At 40.0% G+C, this 17,543-nt stretch overlaps 1 protein-coding gene across 1 annotated transcript in view; it reads right to left on the bottom strand.

Moving 5' to 3' along the window:
- Nucleotides 1-840: 840 nt before the first annotated feature.
- Nucleotides 841-17,543, bottom strand: part of LOC127660286 (lysyl oxidase homolog 4-like) — a 39,955-nt gene continuing 23,252 nt past the window's right edge. Inside the window, exons 12-15 of the mRNA XM_052150417.1 lie at nt 5,824-5,939; nt 5,609-5,745; nt 2,553-2,664; nt 841-2,455 (exon numbers count right to left, since the gene is read on the bottom strand). Coding sequence (XP_052006377.1) covers nt 2,385-2,455; nt 2,553-2,664; nt 5,609-5,745; nt 5,824-5,939 — 436 coding nt within the window. The 3' untranslated portion in view covers nt 841-2,384. The remainder of the gene's footprint in view (nt 2,456-2,552; nt 2,665-5,608; nt 5,746-5,823; nt 5,940-17,543) is intronic.

Here is a 17,543-nt window from a genome sequence, read left to right as displayed (position 1 = left end):
ATGTATTCACATTTGAGATCATTTGATTACTTTGATGTAACATTACTGTAACATCCACTATAGAACAGTAACATGTTTTACATCGTGTTGCAGTAGCAGGAATGATTTTAGTATCGCTTTTCCAGTTATATATATCATGGTTGTCAATGTGATCTTAAACATTATGTTTAACAAACTGGAGAAGACCGATATTTCATCCCTGAGAGTACAGCAAATTATATATTACATAAACAGTAAGAGCTTAAACTCTCAACTGCTCCATAAGAAACTCCCAGAAAAGTTCACAATGTACCTAAAACCAATAGACTAAACCAATGACTAAAACATATTTATGCACCAGGAATACTAAGAGCATACAGTAACATGCATCATAAATAAGCACCTGTAAATTAACACATTAAGAGTATGCAAGAGTAATATGGTGAGAGTAACTGTACACAATATGGATTAAGTCATCTTAGTGATCTAAAAAATGGCATAATAACATTATTTTGTTGAAATTAAAGGTAAGGCAAAATGGCATAAGTCCAACCTGGCCAAATAAATGTGTTTATGAAGTCATCCACTTCCACTATAGATTAAAACTGAAACAGATTATTGATGAACAGCAAGAAATAAACTCTAACATAAGGATTTGGGATAAACAGTAGAACAAATATGTATCAGTTCATAACATGCACAATAACTTCTGTTATACATGTCTTATACTGTGCAAATAATTAAAAACATAAATAATTCCTAGACACATACAGTTATTTTCACTATTTATAGGCAAAGAATGCAGCAGGTGTTCACTACCAAATGTTGTCCCTTGAGTTAGAGCTAGATTTGAGTTCATCATTAAATTAAAAAAAAGAAAAAAAAGAAAAAAAAAATGACATGGCACGCTAAACTAAAGCATCAATTTCCATTCAACCACAAATCAAACTGGCAAGACGTTTATGAATATTAAAGCAGTCAACCATTTAGAAAGTGTTAATTAATATTACCATCAGTTACCAAACTAATAAATCGCTCACCCAGAAAATGTGTTTAACAATTTATTAAATAAATTAATCTTTAGCATATACAACGTCCTTTGTTATCCTTTAGGATTTAGGAAAGTCACTGACAAATTAAGAAAAGGTCTATAAAAAAAGGCAAGCAAGTACAAATTCCTGAACATGTCAATAAACAAACAAATAAACAGAAGAGTGTGTTGATCGTGGTGGTGACTGACCCATTCCTACCAGAATACTGACGGTCCATCAATAAAGTGCTTAACTCATATAAAAAAACTGATATTAGATATAAAACTCAAAAATGAACAGAAAAAAAAATAACTGCATTTGGTTGTCACAGATCTTACTATAATCATATTGGTAATATCTAAGACAATTGTACTCAGAAAACACCAAAACTATACTGAGGCATTTGTTCTATAACAACTTGTCAGGTAATAAATATATGGGTACATATATCAACATATTTATTTTCTATTGCTAGCTTCATGATTCCCAGAACTACAAATTGTGTATGCTATTTAATTTCAATTACATGATAAAATCACAACAATTTCCATTAAGTCACCAAAACAATGTCCCTAACTCTAAATCAAAGTATAACAACTTGTATTTTTTCAGTTGATTTCCAAAGACCTATTAGACTCTATAACTATACCTATTAGACTCTATAGAGCTTTTAGGCAGTTAACACCGTGTCCTAACCAGGCGTGATACAACAAGCAAATTTCCGTCCACGCTGAACACAAAACTGTTGGATTTCACAGTGGGCAGGGCTACCCAGTATGATGCCGCAGAAACAGAAACCTCATGACTGACAGAACGATTGCCAGAAGACTTGATTTCATGGCTGGCTAGGACTCAGATTTAAAAAAATGTACATCATAACATCCGTTAAGATGTACATGGAGGAGAAAGCTTTTATCTCTCGTCATTTTACCAAGCATTTTAGTCGCCTGGTTGGGACCCATGTGAATTCAATGCTGTAGAGCCAATAGATTGTAGCAGATCTCTTCCTCTCTGTGATGTTACTGGTATACTGTTCTGAGATCAGTTAAGCAGATCTCTTTCTCTTTCACTCAGTTTATTATCCAAAAAGCTGTATTTTTGGAAGCCATTTTCCATTTCATCCACCCAAAAATGAACAATTCTGCCGTTATTTACTTACCCTCATGTTGTTCAGCATCAGTCACCATTCACTGTCATAGCATGGAAAAAAGATACAATAAAAGTGAATGGTGACTGAGGCTGTCAGTGTCTAACATCTCCTTTTGTATATAAGTCATACAAGTTTGGAACAAGATGAGAGTAAATGATGACAGAATTTTCATTTTTGCATGAACTATCGCTTTAGGAACATCCTCCCACCTCTTTTTAATGGGTTCAAATAAAGTTGTTGCTGATTTGACGCTGATGCTCAAACAAATCTTCAGTTTCAGCACTATAGGCATCACCTGTGAAGGCAGAGTGTATCAGACAGGGAATGTTGAGTACAGGCATGCTTGAGCATGTATGGGTGTTGTGATTCATTTTTTGTTATGAGGATCATACCTGCATGGCAGCCATACATAAACACTCTATGTCCATCATATCTGCATCGACAACGCATGACATTGTTCATAAAGTCCGATTCAGCCATGTCCAGGGACGGATTTACCTCAACCTGACAAAACACACAAAAATCAATAAATGGCATTCTAGTGGTTCATAAATTATTATATATATATATATATATATTTTTTTTTTTTTTTTTTTACTCTGGTCTGCTGTTTTTAGATCCTAGGGCTGTCACCAGGACAGGTGTGAATTCTCAGGACACATATTTCAGTGACATCACTTAAAGCACATTCAACTGGAAGTTTTTTTTACAAATGCGTTCTGCACATTACTTGCATCTTTACTGGATGAACTGTATTAAGTAAAGGCATCTTTTACTATGACAACATGAAACAGCATGCAAAACCAATAAGGATATGGAGCTTATAAGGAAAAGTTATGTAATCATTTTGCTCATCAAACCATTTTACAAATTGGGTCCACCTAACAAGCTTCCCATATTACAGTTATATAATAACAATATAATTGTTTATCAGTATAAAAATTTGCTGTTTAACTAGGATAAGGGGTAAAAAGTCTGTCTTTGGGAGATCTGGAGCAGATGTGATTATGCCCATTTGGGCTTATTAACTTTATATATGCTTATACAAATTTCTGTTGTTTTATTTTTGCCATAATAATGTAGAAGCATTTTTCTTAGTAGCTAATCATTTTTTGAGCACATTCAAATGTGAGTATGCGTCAGTCTCACTTTTTTGCATTTTTAATGACTGTGCAACTATAACACTGGACTGTGAAGTTCTGGGTCTGTCTAACCATATGTTTGAGTGAGAAAGTGGCTGTAAAACAAGTGGGAGTGAACTCCTCTGAACCTAATTGACTGTGTCTAATAGAGGGGGATATAACACGCTATACTTCTCCAGCAGGGAATGCTCAGCATTTGGTTATTTTTGGTAACTGAGCTGTACAATTAAAGATAAGTAGCTCAAGGCAAGGGAGACAGATTCCCCAGGATTATGAAGTAGCCTATAGTGGCCCCAAAAAGTAAGTTTGAAATGATTAGGCAATAGATGTACTGTTCAAAATGAAGACAAAGTATTTGAACACCAGTTGAACAGATCTAAAGTCAATGGGATGAACTACAATTGTGGTTCCTCTGCAAGGTCACCTGTGTGACTTCATAGATCCACTAAAATTACCTTGAGACCAGTTGGTTGAAAGGAGGCTAATTGCAAAAATGGCACAAAAAAAGTTGGATCCAAATCGGACTCAAGTTGCACTTAAGTCGTAAAGAAATTTACTTGAAGTAGACTTGTTAACAATTGACTGAAGACTTGATTTGGGCAAATTACACACTTTTGAACAACAAAATATATAAAATTGTTCTTCAACACTGTTTTTAAAACTAAAAGGCTTGAGATTGTACTGAACTTGTCCTTTAATACTAGAGAATTGGCTTAGACTCTGCCTCAAAGTCTTGAGACTTGACTTGGACTCTACCTCAAAGTCTTGAGACTTGACTTAGACTCTACCTCAAAGTCTTGAGACTTGACTTAGACGCTACCTCAAAGACTTGAGACTGGTTTTGGATTATTCATCACATGAATACGGGACACTTGAGCATTTTGTTGCTTCAATATGTGACAGGATGCCTTCCATACAGGATGTTTCACTGATGACCATGGACAAGCGTTACACTTCTTAAATATGGGGCTAGAGGCGTCCATACAGGATGTTATATATTCGGCCAAAATACAGGATGTCCCAGCTAATACAGGATAGTTGGTGACCCTAACTAGGACTCTACCTCAAGGATTTGAGACATGACTTGGACTCTACGTCAGAGCCTTGAGAATTGGTCTGCCACTTGGTTTGACCATTTATTGACATTTTGAAGTGTGGCGTAAAATCCTAAATAGGCTTTTTTAGGGCCTTTGTAGATTGATCACAGAATGATTTATACAGATTTACACAGAATGCTGCCACCGCTCTAGATGAGAGAACTGTGTCTTGGCGCTGGACGGGTTGGCATGAGATAGCTAGCATGTTGGCATCACACTATATGGAGACATTGAGCATCAGCTGGGAACTCTGACCTTTAAGTATCGCCATGACTCCCTGCTGTGCCAGACATAGCTGCAGCCTGATGCCGCTTTGTAATTTGCATCTGCCAAGCATGCCTAAAATACATGCAAATCTATCATGTCGAGCGAATAAATCTTGAAAATGGACAAGGCACATAGGTACACTGTAATTAAAACAAAGCTTCACATCAGCCTATATTTTACAACTGAGATGTATAAAAAGCCTCTTGATTGGCCCTCAAAGCAGCTCTTTGATTGGCTACTTCTGCATGTGAAACTCAGCTGTGGAAGTGCCCCTTGAGACTGCAATGCCCACAGTGATTTAGAAGATTAACACGTTCCAAAGTTAATAAGAGGGAAAATGGCTAAACTGCATCCTGAAAGGAGAACCTGCCCTTTAAGGAGAGTCACAGTATTATTAGACGTTATTTAAGTGAAAAATTGTTTGTGCATTTACTACCATGAGAGGTTGTGGCAAAATTGACATTTTCTATAGTTCAGATACTCTACATGGTCAAAAGTATGTGGACAACTGAACACTACACACCCATATGTGATGATTAACCATTTAATTTCAAGTGCACTAAGAGGGAGTCATACTATCTTGGTTGCTATAACAGCTTCCACTTTTCTGGGAAGGCTTTCAAATAAATACATGTTTGAATATGGTTGTGGTGATTTGCTCCCATTTAGTCTATGTTCCAATTTATTTCAAAGGTGTTCAGTAGGGTTCAGCTCTGGGTTCTATGCAGGCCGGGCAAGTTCTTCCACACTAGACTTAATTTTTAAACCATACTGGGGGCATCCTATTACAGTGTCGCATTAAAAGTTTTAACACCCAGTTCTACAAGAAAATGTAGAAAATGGCAGTAGTGGATGTAGCTGAAATAGCCAAAGCTATTAGAAAGGAATGCCATACTTTTGGCCATATAGTGTATTTTGAATCACTTAAAAAAAATAACACACCTGCATGATGTAGTCTCCTGGTCTCACATCAGTGATGTCTATCCACTGGCAGTCGATATCATGGCGGTAAGTGTCCCAGCAACCAACCGAGATCCCTTGATCTCCATAATTGTAACATGAAAAGCGTTTTTGAAGTCCTGAAGAATTAGACAAATGGTTCAGTTGAACTTAAATCATGGATGTCAAGATTTCACATTCTGTAACTGGTAATTTACCATCAGGGCAGTAGGTGTCCTCCAGACAGAAACTGGCTTTGTGTCCTTCAGCAACCCGACTCCCATTGAGGGTTAGGAGATCATAATGTGTGAACACTTCAATGCTGTGATAATGCCTGAATAAACAATATTACAATCAATTAATGTTAATTAATAAAGTCATATAATTAGTGATTGCTAAGGCAAGCATCACTAATAATCTTGCTTATACTTAGGGTTAGGGATTTGAACAAACCGGTAAACCTAAGTACTAAACTTCAGTGTGTAGCTCACTGAACCATTCGTCCATAATTTCATGGATATAAATTATACATAAAATGTTGGGTTGTTTAGAGGAATAGATCACCCAAAAAGGAAAATTCTCTCATCATTTACTCACCCTCATGCCATCCCAAAAAGCAATCCATAAAGTGTAAGAGTTGAACAAATTATGTTAAAAGATGAATGCTGATGTTGTATTTCAATATGCAATGTTTATTCAGCAGTATCTATTCTGTGTTGTAAAGGATGTTGTTGTGAGGACTTTTATTATGACGGGGGGGGGGAGAAAAAGAGAGAGGAAAAAGATAAAGAAGCTAAGAAAAGAACTCGTCAGTGTCCGAGGGTTTTATTTTAATATTTCTTTAGTCTTTTAGGATTAAGCCCCGAGAACACCCACAAGCAAGTATTACACTGGTGGCAGCGGTGGTTTTCATCGGATATTCGAGTTTTTTTAGCTTCGCTGTGCCGTAAACTTCAGTGATGTCGGACGACGCGCACAAACCGCTCCTAAGGACATTCCTTTACCGCCACCATTTCGCAACGACGGCAGTGAGTCCTTTCAGCTGTGGGCTCGTCGTTATGAGGTAATTCAAGAGACTCGCTATAAAGATAGTGGAGGAAAGATAGTGGTGGAAAGATAGATGTGGCGGGGCACACATCAGCGGTTGCACCACCAGCCCTAGATGACACCATACCCATGACAACCACCAACAGCAGCCTACCAGAGAATGAACACTGTTATGTTACAGATCTGACTGACACTTGTACAGCACATATCAGTGGCATTGTTGAAGGTACTGACATGCACATCATGGTAGACACTGGTTCTAGTATTTCTTTCATTAATGAAACCACCCGTATGGCAATTACATCATTGTGTAAAAGACCACTAAAGAGTAATTTCATTCTGTCAAAGTCTGTCACGGGTCAGAATTTAGACACTTTGGGAACTGTGACGGTTACCCTGAAACTAGGTACACTGACATTACAGCATGACATGCATGTCATAAGAAATGTGAATCAGGGTATTATCCTTGGTTGGGACTTTCTCCAGCAACACCAGGTAGTTTTAAATGTAGGCAAAGGACTGTGTTGTCTGTATGATCAGACTTTACCATTGCTAAGCACATCTCAACTTGCCCCTGTACATTGTACAGCTCAAATAACTGTGACTACTACCATTCCTCCTCAATGTGAGATGCACTGTACAGCCAATCTTATCCCGTCTGCCATTAATTCAGGTTTAACAGATGGTTACAGTGGGTTATTTGAGCCATATCCATCTAAGTTGGTTGGCATTGCAGTTGCACGCACCCTTACGGTAGCTGAAAACGGGCAGACTGTAGTGCGTATCATGAATCCAACAAACAGCCCTTTTGTACTGCAACCAGGTATGCAACTGGGGGAGTTCACCCCAATAGACCATCATGATGTCATTCAGTACTCAGATTCTGTATGTAATGTGTCTACCCCTTCTACACATGTGCCACCTCTTCCATTTGAGATTAATAATGGGAATCTGTCTGACCCTCAGATGAACGAACTACACTCACTGTTGCATGAGTATTGTGATGTGTTTAGTAAGAGTCCTACAGATTATGGTAGAACAAACATAGTCATGCACAAAATCAATACTGACAATGCATGTCCCATTCAAAAACGAGCCTACCGTACGTCTCCTCCAATGCGTGATGTGATTCAGTCACATGTGGATGACATGTTGGCAAAAGATATTGTGGAATTTAGTCATAGCCCTTGGGCTGCACTTGTTGTTATGGTACGAAAAAAAGATGGTACCTGGCGTTTTTGTGTAGATTATAGGGGCCTTAATTCTGTCACCATTAAGGACGCCCATCCCTTACCCAGGACAGATGACACCTTGGATGCACTCAGAGGTTCCTCTATATTCAGTACCATGGACCTTTCATCAGGATATTGGCAAGTGCAGCTTCATGAGGCAGACAAACCAAAAACGGCCTTCACCACTGGTCGTTCTTTATATCAGTTTACAGTGATGCCGATGGGTCTTGGCAATGCCCCGCCCACTTTTCAACATTTGATGCAGCTAGTCTTGCATGGTCTGTCCTGGAAAACATGTCTTGTATATTTAGATGATAACCTGGTGATCGGCGGCAGCGTTTTCGCACATAGGAGGATACACAAGGCAACTTGGGTGTCACCGGATGGCTCCACCGAGAACCAGATAGACCACATCTGCATCGTTAGGAAATTCAGAAGATCCCTAAAGGATGTGAGAGTGAAGCGAGGAGCGGACGTCGCATCAGACCACCAAATTGTAGTGGCAAGACTGAAGCTGTAGTTGAAGAAAGGGTGGATACAGCACAGAGGCACAAGTACAACACCTGCTTTCTGAGGAACACACACAAGCTGGACGAATTTAGAGTGGTTTTGAGCAACAGGTTCCAAATATTGCAAGAACTAGAAGAGGAGGAGGATACAGTGGATGGCAGATGGAAGAGAGTGAAAGAAACCATAACAACAACATGCAGTGATGTCCTTGGACCCCTGAATTACCAGCATAAGGAGTGGTTGTCCACAGAGACATTGAGGAAGATTCAGGAAAGGAAAGAGAAGAAAGCAGCCCTCAACAACAGCAGAACAAGAGCGGAGAAGGCCAAGGCACAAGAAGATTTCACAGTTTCCAACAAAGAGGTGAAGAAGCGTATTAGAACCGACAAGCGAAACTATGTTGATGGTCTGGCAGCCGAAGCAGAAAAAGCAGCAAGAAATGGCAACATGAAAGATCTGCACTCCATCACAAAGATGCTGTCAGGGAAGTTCTGCAAGCCAGGTAGGCCGGTGAAAGACAAGGAGGGAAAGATATTGAAGGGAGAGGAGCAACAAATGGATAGATGGAGGGAACACTTCAAAGAACTGTTGAACAGACAAATGCCAGCAAACCCGCCAACCATCAGTCCAGCAGCAGAGGATCTACAAATAGACTGCAGTGCGCCCACCAGAGAAGAGATCCGCAAGGCAGTAGGCCAGCAGAGGAACGGCAAGGCAGCAGGTCCAGACAGCATACCAGCAGAAGCATTGAAGGCAGGCCTGGAAACAACGGTAGAGATACTGTTCCCATTGTTCACGAAAATCTGGGAGGAGGAACAGGTGCCCACGGAGTGGAGAGAGGGATACATTATAAAGCTACTTAAGAAAGGCGACCTCAGCAAGTGTGACAACTACCGAGGGATTACGCTACTGTCCATTCCAGGGAAAGTGTTCAATAGGATTATCCTGAATAGAATGAAGGACCAGGTGGACATCCAACTCCGTGATCAGCAGGCAGGCTTCCGGAAAGACAGATCCTGTACGGATCAGATCGCCACCCTGCGTATCATTGTTGAGCAGTCACTGGAGTGGAACTCTTCCCTCTACATCATCTTCGTAGACTACGAGAAGGCTTTTGACAGCCTGGATAGGAGTGCCCTTTGGAACCTTCTCCGGCATTATGGTGTGCCAGCCAAGATCGTTAACATCATCCGAAACTCGTACGACGGTATGACCAGCAGAGTGGTCCATGAAGGGAAGCTTACGGAGACCTTCGAAGTGAGAACCGGGGTTCGTCAGGGATGTCTGCTCTCGCCCTTTCTCTTCTTGCTAGCCATCGACTGGATAATGAAGATTACAACAGCACGTACAAGAACAGGAATCCAGTGGACACCATTCACACAACTCGACGACCTGGACTTCGCGGATGATTTGGCCTTGCTATACCACACCCGACAGCAGATGCAGGAGAAGACAAACAGCACAGCTGCCACCTCTGCTGAAGTAGGTCTGAACATCAACAAACAGAAGACAAAGATCCTCAAGGTGAATAACACCAACAACGACCCAGTCCAGTTGGACAGAGAGGCGTTAGAAGAAGTAAAGGCCTTCACCTACCTGGGCAGTGTCATCGACAAGCAGGGCGGAACAGACGCTGACGTCAAGGCACGAATATGTAAAGCAAGAGCAGCCTTCCTACAGCTGAGGAACATCTGGAGCTCAAAGGAACTGGGCCTAAGGACAAAGGTCAGGCTGTTCAACACCAATGTCAAGGCGGTCCTTCTCTATGGTTCAGAGACATGGAGGACAACAGTGGCGACAATGAAGAAAGCTCAGACCTTCATCAACTCCTGTCTGCGAGGAATCCTCCAGATCCGCTGGCCAAACACCATCAGCAACCAGGACCTTTGGCAGAGAACCAATCAGCTTCCTGCAGAAGATGAGATCCTGAAACGACGCTGGAGATGGATTGGCCACATGCTCCGCAAGCCAGCTTCCAACATCACCAGGCAAGCGCTCACCTGGAATCCCCAAGGCAAAAGGAAAAGAGGAAGGCCAAGAAATACGTGGCGCCGAGATCTGGCAGCTGATACCAAAGAACTTGGATACACCTGGAGCCAACTGGAGAGAAAAGCCCAAGACAGGGATGCCTGGAGAGCTCTTGTTGGTGGCCTATGCCCCAGGAGGGGTAGCAGGCATAAGTAAGTAATATTTAGATGATATCATTGTCTACAGCAAGAATTTTACTGAACACATTCAGCACTTGAGGGAGGTTTTTCAATGTTTGAGAGCAGCAAACTTAAAGCTAAAACCCGCTAAATGTTCTTTTGCCCAACATCAAGTGACATTTCTGGGCCACGTTGTATCTTCTGCTGGTCTTCGGCCTGATGAGAGGAACATTCAGAAGGTTAAGGACTGGCCTACTCCTGACAATCCTACAGAAGTTCGAGCCTTCTTAGGCCTGTGTTCATATTACCGGCGTTTCATTCAATGTTTTGCTCATATGTCACAGCCATTGCATGCTTTAACCAAAAAAGGGAATCTGTTTGTTTGGACTGGTGTAGAACAGGAAGCTTTCAATTCTCTACGACATGCACTTACTGAAGCTCCAATTCTTTCTTACCCGGATTTTTCGAAAGAGTTTTTACTCTTCACTGACGCTTCCTCCACAGCCGTCGGATGTGTTCTGTCTCAGATGAATGATATCCACAAAGAAAGTGTCATCGCATATGGCAGTCACATTCTGACACCTACTGAGAAACGATGGTCAACATACGACAGGGAGTTGTGGGCTATTGTTTGGTCCATTCGTCACCTCCGTCAGTATCTCATGGGTCATTCTTTTAGAATCATCACTGATCATAAGCCCTTGCTTAGTCTGAGACAAATGGTTTTGGAAGGAGATCCAACAGGTCGCAGAGCAAGGTGGGCTCTGGAGATTGACCTCTATAACTGGACCATTGAGTACCGTCATGGTCACAAACACGCCAACGCTGATGCCATGTCTCGTCGACCTGACAGGGAGAGTAACATTTCAAATGCCTTTGAGACCAAGCCTGTTCATTTTGTTACTGTTTCGACACAGACGGAGGTAGTCAAATTGCCATCTACTTCTGCACAGCCTGTTTCTTCTGGTGTAGATCCCGCCATTTCTATTTTCTCCACCGTTACACACCTTAGTATGGATCGTGATGATATACTACAGGCTCAGAAATCTGACCCTGTTTTGAGCATTGTCTCTGAATGGGTGTTAACAAAGAAGAGACCCCCATATGCAATGCTCAAAGGTTCCTCTAACGGACTTAGGCATTTCTGGAAAGAGTTTCCAAGGCTTACCTTTGTGGATTCTGTTCTTTGCCGTAGAGTCAAACCTCCACCAGGTGAACAGATACTGCAGGTTGTAGTTCCACCTGCACTACAGCACAATGTTTTTGAGACTTTACATGGTCATTCACATTTTGGTGCACAAAAGACATTGCAACGTGCTCTAGTGAGATGCTACTGGCCCCAAATGTCTAGGGATATTACACTGTGGTGTGCCCAGTGTCAGGCTTGTGAATCAAGGAGGCCTCAAACACCTCATCAGCAATCCCCAATGCAAAACATAATCACAAGCCTGCCTTTTGAGAAAATTGCTGCTGATCTAACTGAGTTGCCCATTACACAGAAAGGAAATCGGTACATTCTTGTAGTAATGGATTATTTTACCAAGTACCTAAACCTCTATGCAGTCCCTGATCAACGTGCAACCACTGTTGCCAAATGCTTGTTTGAAGACTACGTGAGCCAACATGGTGTGCCCCAAAGTTTGCACACTGACCAAGGTCGGCAGTTTGATTCTGACTTGGTGAAAGAACTGTGTTCGCTCCTTGGGATACGGAAAACACGAACATCCCCATATCATGCCATGTCGGACGGTATGGTGGAACGTGCCAATAGATCCATAAAAGATCAGCTTGCAAAATATCTGTATACTAAGGGTGGGGAATGGGATGCCCACTTAAAACAGGTTGAATTTGCCTACAATACGAGTGTTCATTCCTCAACCAAACATACACCTTTCTTTTTAGCACATGGTAGAGAAGCTCGTCTACCTGCTGATTTTCTCCTTGGTGTACCCCCCGCAACTTCCACGGCAACACCCGGAACCCCAAATGAATATGCATATTCTATGCTTGGACAACTACGCTCTGGTTTTACCTCCGTTGCAGACAATATCCAGACAGCTGGAGCACTGCAAAAGCATTACTACAACCGTCATATCCGGCATATGGCTTATCAACTTAATGATCTTGTATGGGTTGATCTACCAGCTTTGTCAAGACACAAACTCTCTCCAAAATGGACTGGCCCATACAAAGTCTTGAACAGATTTGATTCACCAACATATTGGGGTGACCTATGAAGTGAAAGATCTGATTGATTCTAGGTCAAAGCCTAAAGTGATTCACTATAATCGTCTGAAGCCTTACCGCTCTGCGTGGTCACCTGAAACACGTCCAGTGCTGACCTCCCCTCAAAGTGGACGCCCTCCACTTACAGCACTATCAGGCTCCAGACCTTATGCTTTCTGTGACTCCTTTGTACCCCAGCCTGTACGGCCAGCTCGCCTGATTCCAGAGAGAGACCTCCGCTTCCGGTTGAACCTTCTGAGGGTTCTAGAGCCAACTCCCAAAGAGTACTTCCTACTGAAAAGCCAACAACTGACATAAGAACAAGGTCAGGACGTTCTGTGCATCCTCCATTACGTTATAGGGATGTATAATGGCTTCTTAAAATCTGTCTCCACATATTCATGCTCGTATCAAGTTAATTCCTGAGTATGAGATTGTCTGGTTGAGAACAGATTAAAGTATTGAGTTAAAGAAAAACAAAACTGACATGTATTCAAAATATTGTTTGAAATTCTGAATTGTGTTTTCCCCTGTACCTGAGAGTGTTTTAGTTTGAAATTGCAAAATGTTTGAAAAACATATTTTTGTTAAACATGTATTGTTTCTGTTCTGTTTATTTCAGGAAACGAGGACGGTTTTTTTTTTCATAAGGGGAAGTAGTGTAAGAGTTGAACAAATTATGTTAAAAGATGAATGCTGATGTTGTATTTCAATATGCAATGTTTATTCAGCAGTATCTATTCTGTGTTGTAAAGGATGTTGTTGTGAGGACTTTTATTATGACGGGGGGGAGAAAAGGGGAGAGAAAAAGAGAGAGGAATAAGATAAAGAAGCTAAGAAAAGAACTCGTCAGTGTCCGAGGTTTTTATTTTAATATTTCTTTAGTCTTTTAGGATTAAGCCCCGAGAACACCCACAAGCAAGTATTACAAAAGTAATCCATATGACTCCAGTGCTTTAATCCATGTCTTTAGAAGTAATTTAATCAGTCTTGGGTGAGAATAGACCAAAATGCTACTAATTTTTTACTTTTCATCTTGCAAGTGCAGTCTCTTGGCACGATTATGACTTTAAGCTCAATTACACTTCCCAGTAATTGGCACTTTAGTTGCTTCTCAATCGGAAGGCTGCAGCCTTGTTAGGCTGCATATCTCGGATGCCAAGTCATCAAGCACCATCAAAGGCTGTCTCAATTGTGAGGACACTTGGAAGGCAGCCTCGTTTTGCAGCCTTCGTTTGCCATATTTTGGAGGTATATCCTTCGTGGCCTTCAATCGCCCACAATCAATAAATAAATGAATAAAACCTTTTGCTAAAATAATTTAGGGATTAAGGACATATTTCTCGTTTTCTGAAGTAGTAAAATATCACATGATTCTAAGTTTATGGTTCACCGTGTGCACTTACTGAATGCTGAGGAGAAGTCTAGCCTACAGCCTCCGAAGGACTGGTCTAGGAAGGACACAGCCTTACTAGGCTGCAGCCTTCCATTTGAGCACACCCATAAAAAGGGTGCTAGATGGCACTAGGAAGTGTAAGCAAGCTTGAAATCATGGTCACCAAAGAGAATGCTGATGTCAAGGTTTATAGGGAAAAAGGAGTTGTATTTTGGTCTGTTCTCATCCAAAATCATTTAGATCACTTCAGAAAACTTAGATAAAAACACTTAAGGATTACTTTTATGCTGCCATTATACATTTTTACTTAGCTTAACCGATCCTAGACTTAGACCCAACCCAAGTGTAAGACAAGAATATCATTGTTGGACTAAGGGGTTGACTCATTTTGATTTGGCCAGTAAGCAACCACCAAGAGCATACTAGCAACTGCATAGCAACTTGCTAAAAACACTCAGAACACCTTAGCAACCACACAGCAACACTCTGGCAACCTCCCACAACACCCTGGTATTGCAGTGGCAAGTTTTGCACCAGCAAGCACCACTTACATTTTCTTCAGAGTACGTAAAAATCGAGTTCAGAAATGTAATATTTCATGCTGGCTGGTGAACATGAGGAGAACAGAAGGTCACTATGGACCATTGCCTTATGATCTCACTGCTCCTACATAAATTTGTTGGCTGCCACAGTGACTCCATTTACAGGAAGTTGTTGTTATGCTGACAGGGTTATGCTTGCAGGACTGTTTATGTAGCTCGTCTGAATGGACAGCTTTCAAATGCCAACCTCGTTGGTGTTGTTTTAAGAGATTATTAAAACAGGTTTGGCCCCTGAACACACAGAGCCCACACTCCTCCATAACTGCTCGCCTTGTACCCACAGAATAGATTTGCAATTATTTTCAGAAAACATGCAAAGGGAGTGGAGGTGTTTGAAGAAGCTAATTAATTTAGAGAGACAAAGGCAAGCATTCTGACAAGCAATGACCTGTTTCATTAACAGGGGTCTATGTTCCATATTTAAATGCTGAAATGACTGACTGGACTGAAGGGGTCTAAGGAAATGTAACAACTAATTCCACAAAATTCCACAAGCTCAGGCACTTAAACTTTATATCAAATATAAAGTATTTATGCAATGGCAAGAGTATTAACAGGATACCTAACAGGATGGAAATATAAAGCTAAATTTAGCCATTGAACAGTGAGTAACTGATGAACTTGTGTACCGATTTCTGTAATTTTATCAAATAGTATGGTATTGGTATTACTTGTTACTGATGTTTGTGCTGTTGATTTCCCACACATATTTTTTTTTTTTTAATATGTCACTTCCTGGAGGATGTCATTAATGGACCAGCTTTTGTTAATTAAAGGGATATTACTAAAGACTAACAGGATGGACCAAGATATTGAGGACATGATAAACCTATAAATGGATAACCAATTAATACACTATTACTCCCAAAAAACATGTTTCATTTGAACCATTTCAAATAAAGAAAGGAAAAATTAAGAAACGCCCGGAATAGGGGCCTGGGTAGCTCAGCTGACTACCACCCCTGGAGTCCCGAGTTCGAAAACCACGGCGTGCTGAGAGACTCCAGCCAGGTCTCCTAAGCAACAAAACTGCCCTGGTTGCTAGGGAGAAATTCCCCTTATGATTTACTCACCCTTATGCCATCCTGGATGTGAATTTCTTTCTTCAGTAGAACACAAATAAAGATTTTTAGAAGAATTTCTCAGCTCTTTTGGTTCATACAATGCAAGTGAATGGGTGCCAACATTTTTAAGCTCCACAAATCACAGTCAGCTTTAAAGTAATTCATATGACTCCAGTGGTTAAATCAATGTCTTCAGAACTGTGTCTTCAATTTGATAGGTGAGGGTGAGAAACAGATCAATATTTAAGACTATTTTTACAGTAAATTTTCCTCCCTGCTCAGTCAATCTCCACTTTAATTTTCACTTTCACATTCTTGTTGTGTTTTTGGTGATTTGCATTCTTCATGCATAAGCCTTCTACTGGGCAGTGAGAAGAATTTCTAGCACAATTGACTTAAATATTGATCTGTTTCTCACCTAAACCTATCATAACACTTCTGAAGAACTACTGGAGTGATATGGATTATTTTCATGCTGCCTTTATGTGCTTTTTGGAGTGTCAAATTCACTTGGAATGTGAGTACCTACAGATCTGAGGTATTCTTTTAAAAATCTTAATTTGGGTTCTGCAGAATAAGAAGATCATACAAATCTGGGATGGCATGAGGATGAGTAAATGTTGAGAGAATTTAAATTTTTGGGTGATCTATCCTTTTAATATGCAGCATTACAACATAAATGATGGGAACAAGAGAATTTGACCCACTTTATATTAGGTGGCCTTAACTACTATGTACTTAACCATTTTATACAATGTACTTATTATGTACATACAGATTGTTGCATTGCAATTACATTTAAAGTACTTGCATTTAATAAAATGTAGTTACACTGTTAACTTTACACATAACCAAACCATTACCCTAAACCTCTAATCCTAACCCTACCCTTACTCCCAGGGTTGGGAGGGTTACTTTTGAAATGTGCTCCACTACAGCATGTTTACAGAAAACATGCTGTAAAATGTAATTTGTAAAGTATTCCGTTAGATTACTCAAGGTCAGTAACGTATTCTAAACACTTTGGATTACTTCTTCAGCACTGGTAGATTTTTTTTTCACTTGTTTTGACTATAAAAACTCTGCCAGTACAGTAAGACAAAATATACATGTTAAAAATACATTCTCTGAAAAACCTGAACATCTTCTGCAGTGTTGTTTCTAAAACCAGATAAATCAAATTGATCTTGTTTAGAGGATTTTTAGATATTTTTACAGGAAAACAATAAAACAATTATTATCAAGAATATGATTTTTGCCCTAATATCAAAAATCTAACTAGAAAAAACATATTATCTAACAATAATTTTCTTGATAAAAATATGATCGTGTCTGGTATCATGTGCATGTAAAATGGCTATAAATAGCATTTTAGCTTAGCATAAAGTTGACAATTTACACAAGGTTCATTTCAATTTCTTCTGTTCCAAACTTACTTCTCTGTCATTTGTATGAATATAATACATCTTAAGAAAGTGTTTCACTGCTGTTCAAATGCACTTTGGATCGCATTGATTATATGTATAAATGTTTTCCATCAGAAAGGACTAAATATTAAATGAAATAAATGACATTAAAATGCAAATTAATATCTTCAGTAATCAAAATACTTTTTGAATGTAACTGTATTATAATTACCAATTTTTTAAATTGTAACTGTAGTGGAATACAGTTACTTATATTTTGTATTTTAAATCCCGTAATCATGTATTCC

This window comes from Xyrauchen texanus, chromosome 20 (assembly GCF_025860055.1).
Source record: "Xyrauchen texanus isolate HMW12.3.18 chromosome 20, RBS_HiC_50CHRs, whole genome shotgun sequence".
Lineage (NCBI taxonomy): Eukaryota > Metazoa > Chordata > Actinopteri > Cypriniformes > Catostomidae > Xyrauchen > Xyrauchen texanus.
This window is presented reverse-complemented; position numbering and strand designations above follow the sequence as displayed.